The sequence below is a fragment of the Choloepus didactylus genome, chromosome Y, assembly GCF_015220235.1.
Source record: "Choloepus didactylus isolate mChoDid1 chromosome Y, mChoDid1.pri, whole genome shotgun sequence".
Taxonomy (NCBI): Eukaryota; Metazoa; Chordata; class Mammalia; order Pilosa; family Megalonychidae; genus Choloepus; species Choloepus didactylus.
This window is the reverse complement of record NC_051335.1, coordinates 54,480,047-54,503,891: the sequence shown is the minus strand read 5'-3', so window position 1 is coordinate 54,503,891 and position 23,845 is coordinate 54,480,047. Positions and strand designations below refer to the sequence as shown.

Genomic DNA, 23,845 nt, shown 5'->3' with positions numbered 1-23,845 from the left:
TCCAACACTTCTGCATCCTACCCCAGCTCCTCAGGGGAACCCTGCATATATATTTTTATTCTCCACCCAAATTACTTTGGGATGTGTTGCTATTTCACCCTAACCTATACAGACCTGCCAAATCTCACTTCCTATTCAAAGTTCCATGTAATTTTGGTGTTTGAACAAACTGACTGTAGAAGTTATATTGTTTAGAAAATATAGATCCTATACCAAATAAACATTTCTTCCCTTGGTCTCATATGGAAGTTGAAGTTTTAAAACACAGACAGTTTTAGCCTTTACCCTTTGGCCTGATTTGCCCTAGTCTTAACCACATCTGCTTCATTCATATCTCTAATTGAAGTCTGGGCTCTTTTTCAGCTTTTTTTTTTAACAGTTGCTGTATGCATTAATACTGACATTCATATCTGCTGAAGTATAGCTCAGAGTTTCAGGTGTCACACAGATACCCAATATTCCGGAGACCAATCAGGTTATACACCAAGGGATCAACATCTCAGAGTTTGGAGATAGTCATTACAATTCAGGAATGGAGAAAACATTGAGAGAGGGATGTACCTATTTACATTGATGAGGAGGCAGAATGGTGTAGCCTTTCTGGAGGTCACTGTGGTGGTTCCACAATAGGTACAGAAGATTTTAATTTTAAGGAGTTTCCATTTATCTATTTTTTTCTTTCATTGCTCCTTGCTTTTAGAAGAGACCTCCTAATACTAGGTCTTGAAGATGTTTCCCTACATTATCTCCTAGGAATTTTTTGGTACTGTCTCTTATATTGAGATTTTTAATCCACTTTGAGTTAATTTTTGTGTAGGGTGTGAGGTAGGGGTCCTCTTTCATTCTTTTGGATATGGATATCCAGTTGTCCCAGCCCCATTTGTTGAAGAGACTGTTATGTCCCCCCAGTTTTGGGGGCCTTATTGGTGGACTGTAGATCTTAGAGTCTATCTCTGAATTCTCAATTCAATTCCATTGATCAATATGTCTATCTTTGTGCCCATAACATGCTGTTTTGACTACTGTGGCTTTATAAAAATCTTCAAAGTCAGGGAGTATAAGTCCTCCTGCTTCGTTTTTCTTTTTTAGAATGTTTTTAGCAATCTGAGGCATTTTTCCCTTCCAAATAAATTTAATAACTAGCTTTTTCCAACTCTGCAAAGTAGGTTGTTGGAATTTTTATTGGAATTGCACTGAATCTGTAGATGAATTTGGGTAGAATTGACATCTTAACAACATTTAGCCTTCCTATCCATGAACATGGAATATTTTTCCATCTGTTTAGGTCCCTGTTGTAGTTTGCTAATGCTGCCAGAATGGAAAACACCAGAGATGGATTGGGTTTTATAAAAGGGGTTTATTTGGTTACACAGTTACAGTCTTAAGGCCATAAAGTGTCCAAGGTAAAACATCAACAATTGGGTACCTTCACTGGAGGATGGCCAATGGTGTTAGGAAAACTTCTGTTAGCTGGGAAGGCACGTGGCTGGCATCTGCTCCAAGTTCTGGTTTCAAAATGGCTTTCTCCCAGGACGTTCCTCTCTAGGCTGCAGTTCCTCAAAAATGTCACTCTTAGTTGCACTTGGGGTATTTGTCCTCTCTCAGCTTCTCCAGAGCAAGAGTCTGCTTTCAATGGCCATCTTCAAATTTTCTCTCATCTACAGCTCCTGTGCTTTCTTCAAAGTGTCCCTCTTGTCTGTAGCTCCTCTTCAAAACATCACTCACAGCTGCACTGAGTTCCCTCTGCCTGTCAACTCATTTATATGGCTCCAGTGATCAAGGCCCACCCTGAATGGGTGGGGCCATACCTCCATGGAAATATCTCATCAGAGTTATCACCTACAGTTGGGTGGGGCACATTTCCATGCAAATCTAATCAACACCAATAACGTATGCCCACAAAGATTACATCAAAGATAATGGCATTTGGGGGGACACAATCTATTGAAACTGGAACAGTCCCCCTCTATTTCTTTCAGTAAAGTTTTATAGTTTTCTATGTGTAGATCTTTTACATCCTTGGTTAAGTTTATTCCTAGGTACTTTATTTTTTTAGTTGCTATTAAGAATGGAATCTTTTTCTTGAGTGACTCTTCAGTTAGGTCATTTTTAGTGTATAGGAACATTATTGACTTATGTGCATTAATCTTATATCCTGATACTTTGCTATTTTGCTTATTAGCTCAAGTAGCTGTGTCATTGATTTCTCAGGGTTTTCCAGACATAAGATCATATCATCTGCAAATAATGACAGTTTTACTTCTTCCTTTCCAATTTGGATGCCTTTTATTTCTTTGTCTTGCTGGATTGCTTTGGCTAGCACTTCTAATACAATGTTGAATAACAGTGGTGAAATCAGGCATCCTTGTCTCATTCCTGATCTTAGAGGGAAGGCTTTAAGTCTTTCCCCATTGAGTAATGTGCTGGCTGTGGGTTTTTCATATATGCTCTTTATCGTATTGAGGAAATGTCCTTCAATTCCTACCTTTTGAAGTGTTTTTTTTTTAATCAAAAAAGGATGCTGGATGGGAGCAAAGGACAAGCAGACATCAATCATGTGCCTTCCCAGCTGACAGAGTGTTCCAGATGCCATCAGTAGTTCTTCAGTGAAGGTATCTTCTCATTGATGCCTTAGTTTGGACACTTTTATGGCCTTAGAACTGTAATTTGTAACCAAATAAACCCCCTTTATAAAAGCCAATCCAATGAATCTGGACCTGGTATCGTGGGATTGAGTATATCTTCTTGACCAAAAGGGGGATGCAAAATGAAATGAAATAGTTTCAGTGGCTGAGAGATTCCAAATGGAGTCGAGAGGTCACTCTGGTGGACATTCTTATGCAGTATATAGATAACACCTCTTAGGCTTTAATGTATTGGGATAGCTAGAAGTACATACCTGAAACTATCAAACTCCAACCCAGTAGTCTGGACTCCTGAAGGCAACTGTATAAAATGAAGATAACAAGGGGTGACAGTGTGATTGTGAAAACTTTGTGGATTGCACTCTGTTTATCTAGTTTAGGGAAGGATAAGTAGAAAAATGGGGACAAAAAACTAAATGAAAAATAGGGCAGGATGGGGGGGGATGAGTTGGGTGTTCTTTTTTACTTTTATATTTTATTCTTACTCTGACTCTTTCTAATGTAAGGAAAATGTTCAGAAATAGATTGTGGTGATGAATGCATAACTATATGATGGTACTGTGAGCAGCTGATTGTACACCATGGATGACTGTATGGTGTGTGAATATATTTCAATAAAACTGAATTAATTAAAAAAAGGATGCTGGATTTTGTTGAATGCTTTTTTCAGCACCTATTAAGACACTCATTTGATTTTTCCCTTTTGATTTATTAATGTGTTGAATTACATTAATTGATTTTCTTATGTTGAACCATCCTTGCATGCCTGGAGTGAACCCCACTGCATCGTGGTGTACAATTCTTTTAATGTGCCTTTGGATTCAATTTGTAATTATTTTGTTGAGAATTTTTGTGTCTATATTCATGAGGGAGATTGGCCTGTAGTTTTCCTTTCTTGTAGCATCTTTACCTGGTTTTGGTATTAGAGTGATGCTAGCTTTGTAAAATGAGTTAGGTAGTGTTCCAGTTTCCTAATGTTGCCAGAGTGCAAAATACCAGAAATGGATTGGCTTTTATAAAAGGGGTTTCTTTGGTTACACAGTTACACTCTTAAGGCCATAAAGTGTCCAAGGTAACACATCAACAATCGGGTTCCTTCACTGGAGGATGGCCAATGGTGTCTGGAAAACCTCTGTTAGCTGGGAAGGCATGTGACTGGTGTCTGCTCCAAGTTCTGGTTTCAAAGTGGCTTTCTCCAAGGACTTTCCTCTCTAGGCTTCAGTTCCTCTTCAAAATGTCACTCTCAGTTGCTCTGCTCTTTCAGTTTGTCAGCTCATTTATATGGCTTCAGTGATTTAATTCAGACCCACCCTGAGTGGGTGGGGTAACACCTCCATGGAAATTATCCAAAGTCATCACCCAGTTGGGTGGGTCATATCTCCATGGAAACATCCTATCAAAAGGTTCTAAACAAATCAACACTAATACATCAGCCCCCACAAGATTGCATTAAAGAATATAGCTGTTTCTGGGGGACTTAATATATACAAACCAACACACCTTGTGCTCCATTTTCTTCAATGTTTTGAAAGAGTTTAAGTAAGATTGTTGTCAGTCATTTTAGAAAGTTTGGTAGAATTCCCCTGTGAAGCCATCTGGCCCTGGGCATTTATTTGTGGGAAGCTTTTTGATGACTGATGGGCTCTCTTTGCTTGTGATTGGTTTGTTGATGTCTTCTGTTTCTTCTCTGGCCAGTCTAGGTTGTTCATGTGTTTCCAGGAAATTGTCCATTTCCTCTACAATATCTAGTTTCTTGGTGTACAAGTTGGTCATAGTAGCCTGTTATGTTTATTTTTTAATTTCTTTGGGATCAACAGTAATGTGCCCTCTCTCATTTATTATTTTGTTTATCTGGGTTTTCTCTCTTTCTGATTTTGTCAGTCTAGCTAAGGGCTTGTCAATCTTGCTGATCCTCTCAAAGAACCAACTTTTGGTTTTATTTTTTATTCTCTATTGTTTTTTGCTCTCTCTGTCATTAATTTCTGCTTTAATCCTTGTTATTTCCTTTCTTCTACTTGGTTTAGGATTAGTTCACTGTTCATTTTCTAGCTTCTTCAGTTGTTTCACTAGTTCTTTGGTTTTAGCTCTTTCTTCCTTTTTAATGTATGCACTTAGAGCTATAAATTTCCCCCTCAATACCACCTTCGCTGCATGCCATAAGTTTTCTTTTTCCATGGTTAATAGGTCTTTATGAATATGGGACATATCTGTATTTCAAAATATTTCAGTTCATCATTCTCTCTTTGCTCTTTACAGAGACACAAATACACAGATATACAACACATAACTATACAAGCACATACCATCTAATCATTAGTAAATAGATTACTTAGGGGACCTAATTCAGAATTACATGTCAAATATCCATATTCTAATGCACATTTATCAAAACATGCATTTAATTACCTTTGCATGTACAGTAGCATCATGGCTTATTTTCTCACTTATTTTGCGTCAAATGGTTCAAATTATTTGTAAATACTAGCACACTTAGGAATCTAGTTAGCATGAATAGACCTCAGGTTTCTGAATATAATAGTCTATATACATGATGCTGCTTTTTAAAACATACATCACTTTTCTGTATATTATATGATTTTTTGACACACACACAAGTATAATGCATGCAATGATATTCATGCCTACCAAATTATTTGTAGAAGTCAGTACAATTAGATAAAAAGAAGTTCAGGCTTTGTGTAAAAAAAAATGCCAGTTACATCATAGCAGCAGCTATGTTCTTATGAGTAAAACTGGAAATATTAGACCAGAGAAGTTAGCATGGCTGCCACCTTAAAGATAGCAGTATTTTTTTTCTTGTGATCTGAGCATAATTTTAAAATTATAACTCTTAAGTTTTAGCAAAAAAATGTTACATGTACCATCATTTCTCTAATTTCAAATTGCATTAAGGAAGTCAGAATAAATGAATATTTGACAAGTAAACAATAAAAGAATACATTAGGGAAATATCTACAGCAACTTAATTTAATGCTTCAACATATGAGCACATGAACCACATTTAGTGAGGTTATGGCTCTTACATATACTCCTAATGCTAGGCTTTATTTAACCATGACATAAATTTTATCTTAAAACTTAACTGCTTTCCCTTCCTGTTTTCTTTGTTATATATTTCATTATATAATTCTTTTGTTATTATCCCCTAACCCTCATCTGACCAATAGAACTACAGAAAAATCCCAAAGCTTTCAGTCCCTGAGAGCTAGTATGGTTTGCAACTGCTGATAGGATTTTTTTTTATTAAATTCAGTTTTATTGAAATACATTCACACACCATACAACCATCCATGGTATACAATCTACTGTCCACAGTATGATAACATAGTTATGTGTTCATCACCACAATCTATCTCTGAGCATTTTCCTTACATCAGAAAGAACCAGAACAAGAATAAAAAAATAAAAGTGAAAAAAGAACACTCAAATCATCCCCCTATCCCACCCCATTTGTCCCTTTGTTTTTATCCCCGTTTTTCTACTCATCCATACACTAGATAAAGGGGGTGTGATCCACAAGGTCTTCACAATCACACTGTCACCCCTTGTAATCTACATTATTATATAATTTTCTTCAGGAGTCCAGACTGCTGGGTTGGAGTTTGGTAGTTTCAAGTATTTACCTCTAGCTATTCCAATACATTAAAACCTAAGAGGTGTTATCTATATAGTGCATAAGAATGTCCACCGGAGTGACCTCTTGACTCCATTTGAAATCTCTCAGCCACTGAAACTATTTCGTCTCATTTTGCATTCCCCTTTTGGTCAAGAAGATACTCTCAGTCCCACGATGCCAGGTCCAGATTCATCCCTGGGAGTCATATTCTGCACTGCCAGGGAGATTTACAACCCTGGGAGTCAGGTCCCACGTAGCGGGGAGGGCAACGAGTTCACCTGTCAAGATGGCTCAGTTAGAGAGAGAGAGGGCCACATCTGAGCAACAAAGAGGTACTCAGGGGGAGACTCTTAGGCACCATTACATGCCAGTTTAGACTCTCCTTTGCAGTAACGAGCTTCATAAGGGCATGTCCCATGATCGAGGGCTCAGCACATCAAACCGCCAGTCCCAATGTTTGTGACAACATCATCACCAGTCCAGGTGAGGAAGTCCAACACATCCACACCTTCCCCCAGATCCTCGGGGCTGGGGAGGGGGAGGCTGTAAATATATTTTTTATTATCTGCCCAAATTACTCTGGGATGTGTCACTATTTCACTCCAGCCTATCCTAACCCACTGTATCTCACTGCCCATTCAAATTTCCATGCAATTCAAAATTCCAATGCAATTTGAACAAATCAACTGTAGAGTTGTACCATTTAGAAAATTTAGATCCTGTACCAAATAGCTATCTATTCCCTTGGCCTCATATGGAAGTTGAAGTTTTAAAACACAGTCAGTTTCAACCTTTACCCTTTGGCCTGGCCTGCCCCGGTCCCAACCAGACGTGCTTCATTCATGTCACTAATTGAAGTCTGGGCCCCCCTTCAGCTTTTCTTTTTTTTTAACAGTGGCTGTATGCACTAATACTGACATTCATATCTGCCAAGCTCTAGCCCTGAGCCTCAGGCGCCCCAGAGATATGCATTATTCCGGAGACCAATCAGGCCACACGCTAAGTGCATCCCGTAAGTTTTGATATGTTCTGCTCTCATTTGCATTCATCTCTATATATTTAGCAATTTCTCTTGCTATTTGTTCTTTAAACCACTGATTGTCTTGGAGTGTGTTGTGTAACTTCCAGATATTTGTGAATGTTCTAAATCTTTGATGCTTATTGACTTCTAATTATAGTCCATTGTGATCAGAGAATGTGCTTTGAAGAATTTCAGTCTTTTTAAATTTATTGAGACTGTTTTATGGCCCAGAATATGATCTATTCTGGAGAAAGTTCCATGGGCACTAGATAAGAATGTGTATCCTGGTGATTTGGGATATAATGCTCTATATAAATCTGTTAAGTTGAGTTTCACTTATTACATTGTTTAGATTTTCAATTTTCCTATTAGTCCGCTGTCTGGTTGATCTCTCTATACGAGAGAATGATGTATTGATGTCTCCCACAATTATTGTGGAATCATCTATTGCTTCCTTCAGTTTTGCCAATGTTCGTCTCATGTACTTTGGGGAACCCTGATTGGGTGTATAGACATCTGTGATTATTATTTCTTCTTGTTGAATTGTCCCTTTATTAGCATATAGTATCCTTCTTTGTCTCTTATGACATCATTGCATTTAAAGCCTATTTTATCAGAGATTAATATTGCTACTTCTGCTTTCTTTTGGCTGTAGCTTGCATGGAATATTTTTTTCCATCCTTTCACTTTCAATATCTTTGTGTCTCAGGGGCTAAGATGGGTCTCTTGTAAGCAACATATTGATGGTTCATATTTCTTAAACCATTCTGCCAATCTATATCTTTTAATTGGGGAGTTTAATCCATTCACATTCAATGTTATTACTGTGAAGGCAGTTCTTGAATCAGTCATCATATCCTTTGGTTTTTATTTATCAGATATATTTTTCCCTCTCTCTTTTCATTTCCTTTAACATGCTGTTCCAGTTTGCTAATGCTGCTGGAATGTAAACACCAGAGATGAATTGGCTTCTATAAAGGGGGTTATTGGGTAACACAGTTACAGTCTTTAGGCCATAAGGTGTCCAAGTAATGCATCAACAATCAGGTACCTTCACTGGAGGATGGCCAACACCATCCGGAAAACCTATGTTAGCAGGGAAGGCACGTGGCTGGCATCTGCTCCAAAGTTCTGGGTTCAAAATGGCTTTCTCCCAGGACGTTCCTCTCTATGCTGCAGCTCATCTTCAAAATATCACTCTTAGTTGCACTTGGGGTATTTGTCCTCTCTTAGCTTCTCCAAAACAAAAGTCTGCTTTCAATGGCCATCTTCAAACTCTCTCTCATCTGCAGCTACTCTCTCAGCTTCTGTGCCTTCTTCAAAGAGTCCCTCTTGGCTGTAGCTCCTCTGCAAAATGTCACTCTCAGCTACACTGAGTTTATTCTGTTTGTCAGCTCATTTATATGGCTCCAGTGATTTAATTTAGACCCACCCTTGATGAGTGGGGTAACATCTCCATGGAAATTATCCAATAAAAGTCCTCACCCACAGTTGGGTGGGGCACATCTCCACAGAAACACTCAAAGAATTACAATCTAATGAACACTGATACATCTGCCAACACAAAATTACATCAAAGATAATGACATCTGGGGGGACATAATACATTCAAACTGGCACAGCTGCCATTATGCAAAATACCAGAAATGGATTGGCTTTTATGAAGGGGATTTATTTGTTTACACAGTTACAGTCTTAAGGACATAAAGTGTCCAAGGTAAAACATCAACAATTGGGTACCTTCACTGGAGGATGTCTGATGGCATCTGGAAAACCTCTGTTAGTTCAGAAGGCATGTGGCTGTTGTCTGCTTGCTCCCAGGTTGCATTTCAAAATGGCATTCTCCAAAATGTTGCTCTTGGGGCATTTTGTCTTCTCTTATCTGCAGCTGCTCTTCAAAATGTCACTGTCAGTTGCTCTGAGGTCCTTCTGTCTGTGAACTCCTTCATATGACTCCAGTGATCCAATTAGCACCCACCCTGAATGGGTGGGGTAACACCTCCATGGAAATTATCCTATCAAATGTTTCATTTACAGTTGATTGAGTCACATCTCCATGAAAACACTCACTCAAAGGACTCCAAACTAATCAACACTAATACATCTGTCCCCACAAGATTACATCAAAGGACATGGCATTTTCTGGGGAGCATAATATAGCCAAACTGACACACATACCCTTACTAAAACTATTTAGTTCTGTGCCCTTCTCTAAACTAGATCTCTCTCATCTTTCTCTCTTTTTTCCTCAGCTGGTAGGGCTCCCTTTAGTGTTTCTTGCAGGGCAGGTCTCTTGCTACAAATTCTCTCAGCATTTGTTTGTTTGTGAAAAATTTAAGCTCTCCCTTAAATTTGCAGGAGAGTTTTGCTGGATAAAGTATTCTTGGTTGGAAATTTTTCTCTCTCAGAATTTTAAATATGTCATGCCACTGCCTTCTCACCTCCCTGGTGACCACTGAGTAGTCACTCTTTAGTCTTATGTTGTTTCCCTTGTATGTGGTGAATTGCTCCTCTCTTCCTGCTTTCAGAACTTGCTCCTTCTCCTCAGCATTTGACAGTCTGATCAGAATATGTCTCAGAGTGGGTTTATTTGGATTTATTCTGTTTGGAGTTCTTTGGGCATCTATGATTTGCATATTTTTGTCATTTAGAAGTGTTGGGAACTTTTCCCCAACAATGTCTTTGAATACTCTTCCAAGTCCTTTTCCTTCTCTTCACCTTAAGGAACACCAAAGATTCTTATATGTGTGTGCTTCATGCTGTCCATCATATCCCTGAGATCCATTTCATATTTTTTAATTTTTTTCACCATTCATTCTTTTGTGTTTTCACTTTCCAATCTACTTTCTTCAAGTTTGCTTATTTGTTCCTCTGCTTCCTCTAATCTGGTGCTATGTTATCAAGAATCTTTTTAAGTTGATCAAAGTTTATTTCCATAAGATCCTCTACCTTTTTATTTACTCTTGCAAATTCTTCTTTATGTTCTTCTAGGGTCTTCCTCATGTCTTCTATATCCTGAGCCATGGTATTGGTGTTTGTGATTACTTCTTTGATTAATTTCTCCAAGTTATGTGTCTCCTCTGGTTTTTTAATTTATGCATTTGGGTTATCCATATCTTCTGGTTTCTTCATATGCTTTATAATTTTCTGTTGTTTTTCACCTCTTGGCATTTGCTTATCTTGATAGGGTTCTTTTAGGCTATGCAGACTTATTTAAACAATTATCTATAATTTAACAGAGCTACAGCTTGGTGCAATGCACTTTCCCTGACCTACCTGCAGATGGCACTCCTGAGCCACTTCTTACCCTCCAGCCAGTTCTCCCCAACTTTGTCTATGCACTGAGTGGGGTCCAAACCATGTGGAAGTCCTATCAGTGCACCAATTTTCCATGTGCAGTGGGGACTGCCAACCCTGTTGTTGGGGGGCATGCCCTGTGCAGTTTGGCAGGGAAGAAGGCTTTACGACCCAGTACTCCCAGCTGTTCCCAGGACTGTGGATGGAATACCCTGGGGCTGCAGCATGCATCTAAACCTTCAGCTCAAATTCCCCACAGTCCCTTTCTGCCCTGGGCCCACAAGTCCCTGGGCTTTGTGTAGGGCTCCTGGCACTTCTGTGCAGCTCCCCTGCTCCTAGGTTGTATACTCCATGGGCTTCTGTGGAAGAGCAGTATGAACTATCATAAGCCAGCCAAATCCCAAATTTGCTTAAGGAAGCTCTCCAACATGGTGCTCCCAATTTCTTCACATCGTTGCCAATACTTGCTGTATCCTGTTTGTTTAATGAAGTTTTATTTTTAATTAGAGAAGTTACAGGTTTACAGAAAAATGATGTGGAAAATAATGAGTTCCCATAGACACTCCCCAACACACACCCAGTTTTCCCTGTTATTAACACTTTGCATTACTGTGGCACCTTTGTTACAAATGATGGAAGAATATTATTATAATTATACTATTAACCCATAGTCTATAGTTACATTATGGTTCACAGTTTGTGGTGTATAGTACTACGGCTTTTAAAAGTGTTTATTCTAGTAATGTGTATGCACCCTAAAATTTCTCCTTGTATCCACAATCAAATATATAATTCTGTGCTGTTAATTACATTCATAATATGATGCTACCATCATTACCAAAGATTTTCCATCACCCCAAGCACATACTTTGCACAAATTAAGCACTAACTCCCCATTCCAGACCCCTACCCAGCCCCTGGTACCCTGTATTCTAATTTTTGACTATGAATTTGCTTATACATTTTTCCTTTTGTACATTTGTTGTAGGGCAGGCCTACTAGCAATGCACTCTCTCTGTTTTTGTATATCTGCAAGCATCTTCATTTTTCCTTCATTTTTGAAAAAATGAATTTTCTGGATATAGAATTCTTGGTTGGCCTTTTTTTATGTGCAAACTATGTGGATGAGTGTGAATTTTTACAAATATGGAGTCATATTATATTTTTTGGTTTTGTCCATTAATCATTTTTAAACTTTGCTTATGGTATCTTTCACCATACAGTTTAGAAAGTTTTTGTAGATAAACATTGCAACAATTTCATTTATGGATTTTCAGTTTTTTGTTTAGCTTAAGAGGACCTTTTGCACCTTGAGGTAGTCAAAATCAGCAATATCTAATTTTTCTTCCAGTGCCTTTTAGTTTTATTTGTAGATTTTTGAGCCATCTGTAATTAATATTTATGTACAGGAAAGGTGAGAATCTAGTTTTGCTTGTTTTTTTAATGGATATTTAATTGTCCCAAATATGATTATCCCTATCTCTACTCATTCAAAATGGTGCATTTATTTGTTAAAACAAATATTTATTGAGCACTGGCTATGTGTCTGGCACCATTATAGGCATAAATATTCTATCATATATTAAATTTCCATAAATACTGTCAATAAATTTATAGCTCTATTCTACTCTATTAATCTATGTATTAAAACCAGCATCAGTTCCCTATTGCTTTAATTAGCATAGCTTTATCTTTCTGCAAACCCACCTCATTATTGGTTTTTTTAAAAATTTGGCTATTATTGGACATATTTTTTTCCAGATGGGCTTTAGGCTTAGTTTATCAAATTCTTTAAAAATACCCATTGGTAATTGCATTTCCTTTACATGTTAATTTGGGAAATTGATATCTTTTTAACATTTAAAAATGTATAATATAATATATTGTGAAAAGCTTATAAAATATAAGTATACATATGTACCTGTCAGCTTTTGCTAGGTAAAGTCACAGTAACAAAGTATCCCAAAATTTCAATGGCTTACCACAAAAAAAGTTAATTTCTTGCTCATATTGCATATGACCTTAAATCTATTTTAGCTCTGCTATGCAGGCCTTCCTCATGAAAATCTAGAATTAGGCTCAAGGTCCAGGAGCATGAGATAGTTTCTACGTCAGGTCCACACGTGGCGCCTCATAATCTGGAAACTTATTGTCCAGGTTTGCTAATGCTGCCATTATGCAAAATGCCAATAATGGATTGGCTTTTGTAAAAGGGGGTTTATATGGTTACACAGTTACAGTCTTAAGGCCATACAGTGTCCAAGGTAATGCATCAACAATCAGGTACCTTCACTGGAGGATGGCCAATGGTGTCTGGAAAACCACTGTTAGCTGGGAAGGCACATGGCTGGTGTCTGCTTGCTCCCAGGTTGCATTTCAAAACGGCATTCTTAAAAGTATTGCTCTTGGGGCATTTAGTCCTCTCTTAGCTGCAGCTTGTCTTCAAAATGTCACTCTCAGTTGCTCTGTGCCTGGGCCTGTGTGGCTCTTTTTAAAGTACCCCAGTGATCCAATAAAGACCCACTCTGAATGGGCGGGGTAACACTTTCACGGAAATTATCCAATAAAAAGTTTCACTCACAGTTGATTGAGTCACATCTCCATGGAAACACTCAATCAAAGGATTCCAATCTAATCAACACTAATATATCTGCCTCCACAAGACTGCTTCAAAGATAATGGCATTTTGGGGGACATAATACAACCAAACTGGCAAACTTACAAACTACAACAATCAATTATCTCTTCACCACACAAACAACATGTAATGGTAAAACAGGGACAGGATAACCACAGTAAACACTTGCATTTAGAATGGGAAATAAGGGAGGGACAGTTACATGTATATTAGACTGTTTGACATGTCCCATATTGTTCTTTTACTCTGATCTGTTTTTATCATTCTTTGTTTCTCTCTGTGCTTCAGTTTGTGTATTTTCTGTTGATCTATGGTACAGGTCACTGATTCTGTCTTCTGTGTCCAGTCTGCTCTTAAACCCATCCAATGAGTTCTTCATTTTAAATATTGTATGTTTCAGTTCTAGAATAACTAATAAACTATTTTCATAGATTTGAATTCTCTGTTGAAATACTTTTAAAAGATGCCTAAGTCAAGAGTTGGAGGATGAGATTGGCAGTTGAGATGTCTACAAGGGAATTTTAATTCTTTTCACTTTGTGTTTTTTAATGGAATTTTATTGAGATATATTCACACACTGTAAAGTCATCTAAAGTGTACAATCAATTGTTCACAGTACCATTACATAGTTGTGCATTCATCATCACAATTAATTTTTTGAACATTTTCATTACTCCAAAAACTAAGAATAAAAATAGAAGTAAAAAGGAACAACCAAAATGTCTCATACTCCTTTTCTCCCCCATTATTCATTTACTTTTTCCCCCATTTTTTCTACTTGTTTGTCCACACACTGGATAAATGGAGTGGGGGCCACAAGGTTTTCACAATCACACAGTCACACCATATAAACCATATAGTTATATTATTTTCACTTTGTTTTTGTGATTATATACCCTTTCTTATTTCATACTTTGTACAGGTGGAAGTTTTTTTTTAATTTTATTGACTTGAACCAACTCTTCTTTAAGCTCTTAGTTTGAAATTTATTAATTTTAATGTTTTTAGATTTTATTTTTAGTCACACATATAATGCAAGAAGTTCTCGTTACAGAGTTCAACCAATACAGATGTAGCTAATGTCCCTTTTGATCACTACTCCCAGTCTCAGGCCCCTATTTAAGCCCTATTATCAGTTTTGTGTATATCATTCCAGACCTTTTTTTGGAGGCTCATATTCTCTTTTCCCACACAATAACTATCCTCACTAGAAGGAAGGGATTAGTTTGGTCTCATTATAGCAGTGAAATTTTAAGTAAAAAAAAGCCTATTTAAAAAAAAAAACTTAATTGTTTCAGCTCCAATCTTGGTCTGCCCTGACCCAACATGGTTTTACACCCTCAAAAATGTTTTGAATATAATGAAATTGGGCTACCAATCCCCAAACTTATGGTATAACTGTGCTTCTATTTTTAGTAAACACATTATTATGACTATGTAAATGTTATTTACTGGAACCAAACAGGATTACATTTCCCCGTTTAATAATGTGTCTATCTAGAACTGAGCTCTGTTCCTACCCATTTGTGATCAGCTGGATTCTGTCTCTCTGAGGTGCTTTGATAGCAATTAGTTGCAGGATTGGATAACAGCTTACAAAAATAATTAGTCCACTGAAAACCTGAGTAGCTAACTGAAGCAAGAGGTTTCCATATATTTGTGGTGCTTACCAAATTCCAAACATGGCCAGGCATATTCCTGTTACTCTTGTAATGTCTTCCCTTTAGTTATACTCTTTCTATTTTCAGAGTTCTATCTTTTAATATATTCTCTTTTTGCTGGGAGATTGCCCTCCTGGAGCCATACATCTTCCTGTTCCAGTATGGGCTGGTTCTCTTTAGGCTCAGATTCAGTTATCAACTTGGGACCTTTCTTCCCTCTCTTTAAGAATGGGACCTGGTTTCTGGACTGCATTCTTCCTATGTTTTGATATACTCCTTTATTTTGGTGAAAAACATTCTCTAACCACCTCTTGAGAATGGCTTCACTAGAAATAGATTTCCTGAGTCCTTGTATTAGAAAATGTCTTTTTTCTCCTTTTCCATTTGATTGATAGTTTGGTTGAATGTAGAGTTTTAGGTTGGATGTAGTATGCAGTGATTCCAAAATGTATTTGAGCATATAAATTTTTTTTCCATGGGCATCCAATTATCTCATGGCCTTCTATGGAATATACCTTTGGGAGTTTGCCTACTATAATTCATTGTATTTTTCTATAAGATAATCCTATTCATGGTAAAAATCAGTATCGCCAGCACTGTGGTAGATCCTAGACCTAAGTCCTGCTCCCTTGTGCTTTACTTATTTGTAAATTAGTGATGGCAGATGCTTGGTGCTATGCATGTGATTTGAATCCATTATAACCTAGGGTAGATACTATTAGCCTCATTTAAAAATTAGATAACTGGAGCTCAGAGAGCCTAATGACCTGCTCAGAGTCACACAATTGGTAAAAGGTAGAGTGAGGAATTGAATCCAGGCCATCTGACTCTAGAATTGTGTCAATATGTTATATAGTAGTCACTTCTAGCCTATTTTTAAACTTCCCTGAGTTGGCACTGTTAATCAGAGAGTTCTGTGTGACTACTAAGACTCTTCAACATTGCATATGTTACATTTCTCCATTTTCATCCCAATATATATTCATTTTTTAATCACCACCATTTCTCAAGGTCACAAACATATATAGAATACCACCACCAATGGAAAAGCCACTTTTACCACCATTGTTGAACTACCATCATGTGTGAAGGATTTAACCCAATGACCTGTCAAATGATGGTACTGACTAGTATATTTTCATTTATCTGAGAATAGGAAGGAAAACACAGAACTTACTTGTACTTGGGTAATGAGTAACCAGAATATTCTTCCTCCTCATCTCCAGGTCTTTGGGTTCTGGGGTGCCACAACTCAGACTTTCGGAACAGAGGCATGACAGCCTTACTGAAGGTTTCTCGCTGTGACAAGACCATTGGTGATTATTATGAGGACAAATATGAAGACATTCCAACCTATTCATTGAATGAAAACAGTGCCATTGAACCCAGAAGCTTCTCCAGGAATTCAAGACACTCTAGCACTAGACAAGCACAATTCAAAGCCACCCCAACTCCCGAAAATGACATAGGGCAAACTGACCCTCAGTTTGGAGAAAGAACACATCTGCTTAAAGTACAAAGTATCTGCCCTGGTGATTTGTTAATGCTCTTGAGACAGGACCACACTCCACATGGGTTATCCTTATCTGATCTCCAAGAAGCCACATATGAAGCTATTTCTAATGATTATTCACTTGTAACAAAAGAAAGTAAGGAAGGTCCTTCTACAGTGGCACACCTCAGGCCAGAGCTACATCAGAGTGGGGACACAGTATTAACTCCTGAGCTCGGCCTCCAATTAAGATTAAATGAGAATTTGGGGACAACTATAGCAGTAGAGCTAAAGAATATTGATTTAAAAGTTTCTAGTTCATTGAGTAATGTAATGACTTCACCAACAATTCCATCAGATGACTTGGCAGCAGACACTGAAAAGACAGGTTCCTTAGGACCCTTGAATATGCCAGTTCACTTTAGTAGCCAACTAGGCACCACCATATTTGGAAAAAACTCATCTTCTCTTATTGGGTCTGGTGTGCCTTTGCACTTGAGTAAAAGAGATAAAGATTCCAAGTTGTTAGAAACAGCTTCAATGAATAGTCAAGAAAGTTCACAGGGAAAAAAGGTGTCATCCATGGAGAGTGATAGGTTACTTAAAGAGAAAAGATTTCATGGACCTTCTTCATTGGCCAAACATAATGCTTTATTTAAAGGTAATATCTCTTTGGTAAAGACAAATAAGACACTCAATAACTCAACAACTAATGAGAAAGGCGGGGCAAGATGGCAGACTGGTGAGCTGTAAGTTTTAGTTACTCCTCCAGGAAAGTAGGTAAAAAGCCAGGAACTGCGTGGACTGGACACCACAGAGCAATCTGTCTTTGGGCATACTTCATACAACACTCATGAAAATGTCGAACTGCTGAGATCAGCGAAATCTGTAAGTTTTTGTGGCCAGGGGACCCGCGCCCCTCCCTGCCAGGCTCAGTCCCGTGGGAGGAGGGGCTGCCAGCTCCGGGAAGGAGAAGGGAGAACTGCAGTGGTAGCCCTTCTCGGAAACTCATTCTATTGATCCATACTCCAACCATAGATAGACTGAGACCAGACACCAGAGAATCTGAGAGCTGCCAGCCCAGCAGAGAGGAGACAGGCATAGAAAAAAAAAATAACACGAAAACTCCAAAATAAAAGCAGAGGATTTTTGGAGTTCTGGTGAACAAAGAAAGGGGAAGGGCGGAGCTCAGGCCTTGAGGCGCATATGCAAATCCCGAAGAAAAGCTGATCTCTCTGCCCTGTGGACCTTTCCTTAATGGCCCTGGTTGCTTTGTCCATTAGATCTCTGAGGAGGGCCTTTTTTTTTTTTTTTTTTAATCCTTTTTTCTTTTTCTAAAACAATTACTCTAAGAAGCCCAAAACAGAAAGCTTCAAAGAATTGCAATTTGGGCAAGTCAAGTCAAGAGCAGAACTAAGAGAGCTCTGAGACAAAAGGCAATAATCCAGTGGCTGAGAAAATTCACTAAACACCACAACTTCCCAAGAAAAGGGGGGTGTCTGCTCACAGCCACCATCCTGGTGGACAGGAAACACTCCTGCCCATCGCCAGCCCCATAGCCCAGAGCTGCCCCAGACAACCCAGTGTGACGGAAGTGCTTCAAATAACAGGCACACACCACAAAACTGGGTGTGGACATTAGCCTTCCCTGCAACCTCAGCTGATTGTCCCAGAGCTGGGAAGGTGGAGCAGTGTAAATTACCAAAGCCCCATTCAGCTATCATTTGAGCAGACTGGGAGCCTCCCTACACAGCCCAGCAGCCCAGAACTGCCCTGGGGGGACGGCACTCACCTGTGACATAGCACAGTCATCCCTCAACACAGGACCCGGGGTGCACAGCCTGGAAGAGGGGCCCACTTGCAAGTCTCAGGAGCCATACGCCAATACCAAAGACTTGTGGGTCAGTGGCAGAGACAAACTGTGGCAGGACTGAACTGAAGGATTAGACTATTGCAGCAGCTTTAAAACGCTAGGATCATCAGGGAGATTTGATTGTTAGGGCCACCCCCCCTCCCCGACTGCCCAGAAACACGCCCCACATACAGGGCAGGCAACACCAACTACACACGCAAGCTTGGTACACCAATTGGGCCCCACAAGACTCACTCCCCCACTCACCAAAAAGGCTAAGCAGGGGATAACTGGCTTGTGGAGAACAGGTGGCTCGTGGACGCAACCTGATGGTTAGTTAGAGAAAGTGTACTCCACGAAGCTGTAGATCTGATAAATTAGAGATAAGGACTTCAATAGGTCTACAAACCCTAAAAGAACCCTATCAAGTGCAGCAAATGCCACGAGGCCAAAAACAACAGAAAATTATAAAGCATATGAAAAAACCAGACGATATGGATAACCCAAGCCCAAGCACCCAAATCAAAAGACCAGAAGAGACACAGCACCTAGAGCAGCTACTCAAAGAACTAAAGATGAACAATGAGACCATAGTATGGGATATGAAGGAAATCAAGAAGACTCTAGAGGAGCAAAAAGAAGACATTGCAAGACTAAATAAAAATAATGGATGATCTTATGGAAATTAAAGAAACTGTTGACCAAATTAAAAAGATTCTGGACACTCATAGTACAAGACTAGAGGAAGTTGAACAACGAATCAGTGACCTGGAAGATGACAGAATGGAAAATGAAAGCATAAAAGAAAGAATGGGGAAAAAAATTGAAAAAATTGAAATGGACCTCAGGGATATGATAGATAATATGAAACGTCCAAATATAAGACTCATTGGTGTCCCAGAAGGGGAACAAAAGGGTAAAGGTCTAGGAAGAGTATTCAAAGAAATTGTTGGGGAAAACATCTCAAATCTTCAAAACAACATAAATACACAACTCATAAATGCTCAGCGAACACCAAATAGAATAAATCCAAATAAACCCACTCCGAGACATATACTGATCACACTGTCAAACACAGAAGAGAAGGAGCAAGTTCTGAAAGCAGCAAGAGAAAAGCAATTCACCACATACAAAGGAAACAGCATAAGACTAAGTAGTGACTACTCAGCAGCCACCATGGAGGCGAGAAGGCAGTGGCACGATATATTTAAAATTCTGAGTGAGAAAAATTTCCAGCCAAGAATACTTTATCCAGCAAAGCTCTCCTTCAAATTTGAGGGAGAGCTTAAATTTTTCACAGACAAAGAAATGCTGAGAGAATTTGCTAACAAGACACCTGCCCTACTGGAGATACTAAAGGGAGCCCTACAGACAGAGAAACAAAGACAGGACAGAGAGACTTGGAGAAAGGTTCAGTACTAAAGAGATTCGGTATGGGTACAATAAAGGATATTAATAGAGAGAGAGAAAAATATGGCAAACATAAACCAAAGGATAAGATGGCCGATTCAAGAAATGCCTCCACGGTTTTAACATTGAATGTAAATGGACTAAACTCCCCAATTAAAAGATATAGATTCACAGAATGTATCAGAAAAAATGAACCATCAATATGTTGCATACAAGAGACTCATCTTAGACACAGGGACACAAAAAAAACTGAAAGTGTAAGGATGGAAAAAAATATTTCATGCAAGCTACAGCCAAAAGAAAGCAGGTGTAGCAATATTAATCTCAGATAAAATAGACTTCATATGCAGGGATGTTTTGAGAGACAAAGAAGGCCACTACATACTAATAAAAGGGGCCATTCAGCAAGAAGATAAAACAATCGTAAATGTCTATGCACCCAATCAAGGTGCCACAAAATACATGAGAGAAACACTGGCAAAACTAAAGGAAGCAACTGATGTTTCCACAATAATTGTGGGAGACTTCAACACATCACTCTCTCCTATAGATAGATCAACCAGACAGAAGACCAATAAGGAAATTGAAAACCTAAACAATCTGATAAATGAATTAGATTTAACAGACATATACAGGACATTACATCCCAAATCACCAGGATACAGATACTTTTCTAGTGCTTACGGAACTTTCTCCAGAATAGATCATATGCTGGGACATAAAACAAGCCTCAATAAATTTAAAAAGATTCAAATTATTCAAAGCACATTCTCTGACCACAATGGAATACAATTAGAAGTCATAACCATCAGAGACTTAGAAAATTCACAAATAGCTGGAGGTTAAACAACACACTCCTAAACAATCAGTGGGTTAAAGAAGAAATAGCAAGAGAAATTGCTAAATATATAGAGACGAATGAAAATGAGAACACAACATACCAAAACCTATGGGATGCAGCAAAAGCAGTGCTAAGGGGGAAATTTATAGCACTAAACGCATATATTACAAAGGAAGAAAGAGCCAAAATCAAAGAACTAATGGATCAACTGAAGAAGCTAGAAAATGAACAGCAAACCAATCCTAAAACAAGTAGAAGAAAAGAAATAACAAGGATTAAAGCAGAAATAAATGACATAGAGAACAAAAAAACAATAGAGAGGATAAATATCACCAAAAGTTGGTTCTTTGAGAAGATCAACAAGATTGACAAGCCCCTAGCTAGACTGACAAAATCAAAAAGAGAGAAGACCCATATAAACAAAATAATGAATGAAAAAGGTGACATAACTGCAGATCCTGAAGAAATTAAAAAAATTAGAAGAGGATATTATGAACAACTGTATGGCAACAAACTGGATAATGTAGAAGAAATGGACAATTTCCTGGAAACATATGAATTACCTAGACTGACCAGAGAAGAAATAGAAGACCTCAACCAACCCATCACAAGCAAAGAGATCCAATCAGTCATCAAAAATCTTCCCACAAATAAATGCCCAGGGCCAGATGGCTTCACAGGGGAATTCTACCAAGCTTTCCAGAAAGAACTGACACCAATCTTACTCAAACTCTTTCAAAACATTGAAGAAAAGGGAACACTACCTAACTCATTTTATGAAGCTAACATCAATCTAATACCAAAACCAGGCAAAGATGTTACAAAAAAGGAAAACTACTGGCCAATCTCCCTAATGAATATAGATGCAAAAATCCTCAACAAAATACTTGCAAATCGAATCCAAAGACACATTAAAAAAATCATAAACCGTGACCAAGTGGGGTTCATTCCAGGCATGCAAGGATGGTTCAACATAAGAAAAACAATCAATGTATTACAACACATTAAAAACTCGAAAGGGAAAAATCAATTGATCATCTCAATAGATGCTGAAAAAGCATTTGACAAAATCCAACATCCCTTTTTGATAAAAACATTTCAAAAGGTAGGAATTGAAGGAAACTTCCTCAACATGACAAAGAGCATATGTGGAAAACCCACAGCCAGCATAGTACTCAATGGTGAGAGACTGAGAGCCTTCCCTCTAAGATCAGGAACAAGACAAGGATGCCCGCTGTCACCACTGTTATTCAACATTGTGCTGGAAGTGCTAGCCAGGGCAATCTGGCAAGACAAAGAAATAAAAGGCATCCAAATTGGAAAAGAAGAAGTAAAACTGTCATTGTTTGCAGATGATATGATCTTATATTTAGAAAACCCTGAGAAATCAACGATACACCTACTAGAGCTAATAAACAAATTTAGCAAAGTAGCGGGATAAAAGATTAATGCACAAAAGTCAGTAATGTTTCTATATGCTAGAAATGAACAAAGTGAAGAGACACTCAAGAAAAAGATACCATTTTCAATAGCAACTAAAAAAATCAAGTACCTAGGAATAAACTTAACCAAAGATGTAAAAGATGTATAGAAAGAAAACTACATAACTCTACTAAAAGAAATAGAAGGGGACCTTAAAAGATGGAAAAATATTCCATGTTCATGGATAGGAAGGCTAAATGTTATTAAGATGTCAATTCTACCCAAACTCATCTACAGATTCAATGCAATCCCAATCAAAATTCCAACAACCTACTTTGCAGACTTGGAAAAGCTACTTATCAAATTTATTTGGAAAGGGAAGATGCCTCGAATTGCCAAAGACACTCTAAAAAAGAAAAACGAAGTGGGAGGACTTACACTCCCTGACTTTGAAGCTTATTATAAAGCCACAGTTGCCAAAACAGCATGGTACTGGCACAAAGATAGACATATAGATCAATGGAATCGAATTGAGAATTCAGAGATAGACCCTCAGATCTATGGCCGACTGATCTTTGATAAGGCCCCCAAAGTCACTGAACTGAGCCATAATGGTCTTTTCAACAAATGGGGCTGAGAGAGTTGGATATCCATATCCAAAAGAATGAAAGAGGACCCCTACCTCACCCCCTACACAAAAATTAACTCAAAATGTACCAAAGATCTCAATATAAAAGAAAGTACCATAAAACTCCTAGAAGATAATGTAGGAAAACATCTTCAAGACCTTGTATTAGGCGGCCACTTCCTAGACTTTACACCCAAAGCACAAGCAACAAAAGAGAAAATAGATAAATGGGAACTCCTCAAGCTTAGAAGTTTCTGCACCTCAAAGGAATTTCTCAAAAAGGTAAAGAGGCAGCCAACTCAATGGGAAAAAATTTTTGGAAACCATGTATCTGACAAAAGACTGATATCTTGCATATACAAAGAAATCCTACAACTCAATGACAATAGTACAGACAGCCCAATTATAAAATGGGCAAAAGATATGAAAAGACAGTTCTCTGAAGAGGAAATACAAATGGCCAAGAAACACATGAAAAAATGTTCAGCTTCACTAGCTATTAGAGAGATGCAAATTAAGACCACAATGAGATACCATCTAACACCGATTAGAGTGGCTGCCATTAAACAAACAGGAAACTACAAATGCTGGAGGGGATGTGGAGAAATTGGAACTCTTATTCATTGTTGGTGGGACTGTATAATGGTTCAGCCACTCTGGAAGTCAGTCTGGCAGTTCCTTAGAAAACTAGATATAGAGCTACCATTCGATCCAGCGATTGCACTTCTCGGTATATACCTGGAAGATCGGAAAGCAGTGACATGAACAGATATCTGCACGCCAATGTTCATTGCAGCATTATTCACAATTGCCAAGAGATGGAAACAACCCAAATGTCCTTCAACATATGAGTGGATAAATAAAATGTGGTATATACACACGATGGAATACTACGCGGCAGTAAGAAGGAACGATCTGGTGAAACATATGACAACATGGATGTACCTTGAAGACATAATGCTGAGCGAAATAAGCCAGGCACAGAAAGAGAAATATTATATGCGACCACTAATGTGAACTTTGAGAAATGTAAAACAAATGGTTTATAATGTAGAATGTAGGGGAACTAGCAGTAGAGGAAGGGGGAACAATAATCCAAGAAGAACAGATAAGCTATTTAACGTTCTGGGGATGCCCAGAAATGACTATGGTCTGTTAATTTCTGATGGATATAGTAGGAACAAGTTCACAGAAATGTTGCTATATTATGTAACTTTCTTGGGGTAAAGTAGGAACATGTTGGAAGTTAAGCAGTTATCTTAGGTTAGTTGTCTTTTTCTTACCCCCTTGTTATGGTCTCT

The 23,845-nt window shown here is 38.2% G+C and overlaps 1 protein-coding gene across 1 annotated transcript in view; it reads left to right on the top strand.

Annotated features, from left to right (window-relative positions):
- The window catches only part of LOC119524142 (coagulation factor VIII-like), a gene marked incomplete at its 5' end in the record, with an annotated part of 623,301 nt that overhangs the window by 42,586 nt on the left and 556,870 nt on the right, over positions 1–23,845 (top strand). Inside the window, 1 exon segment of the mRNA XM_037822771.1 lies at positions 16,126–17,117. Coding sequence (XP_037678699.1) covers positions 16,126–17,117 — 992 coding nt within the window.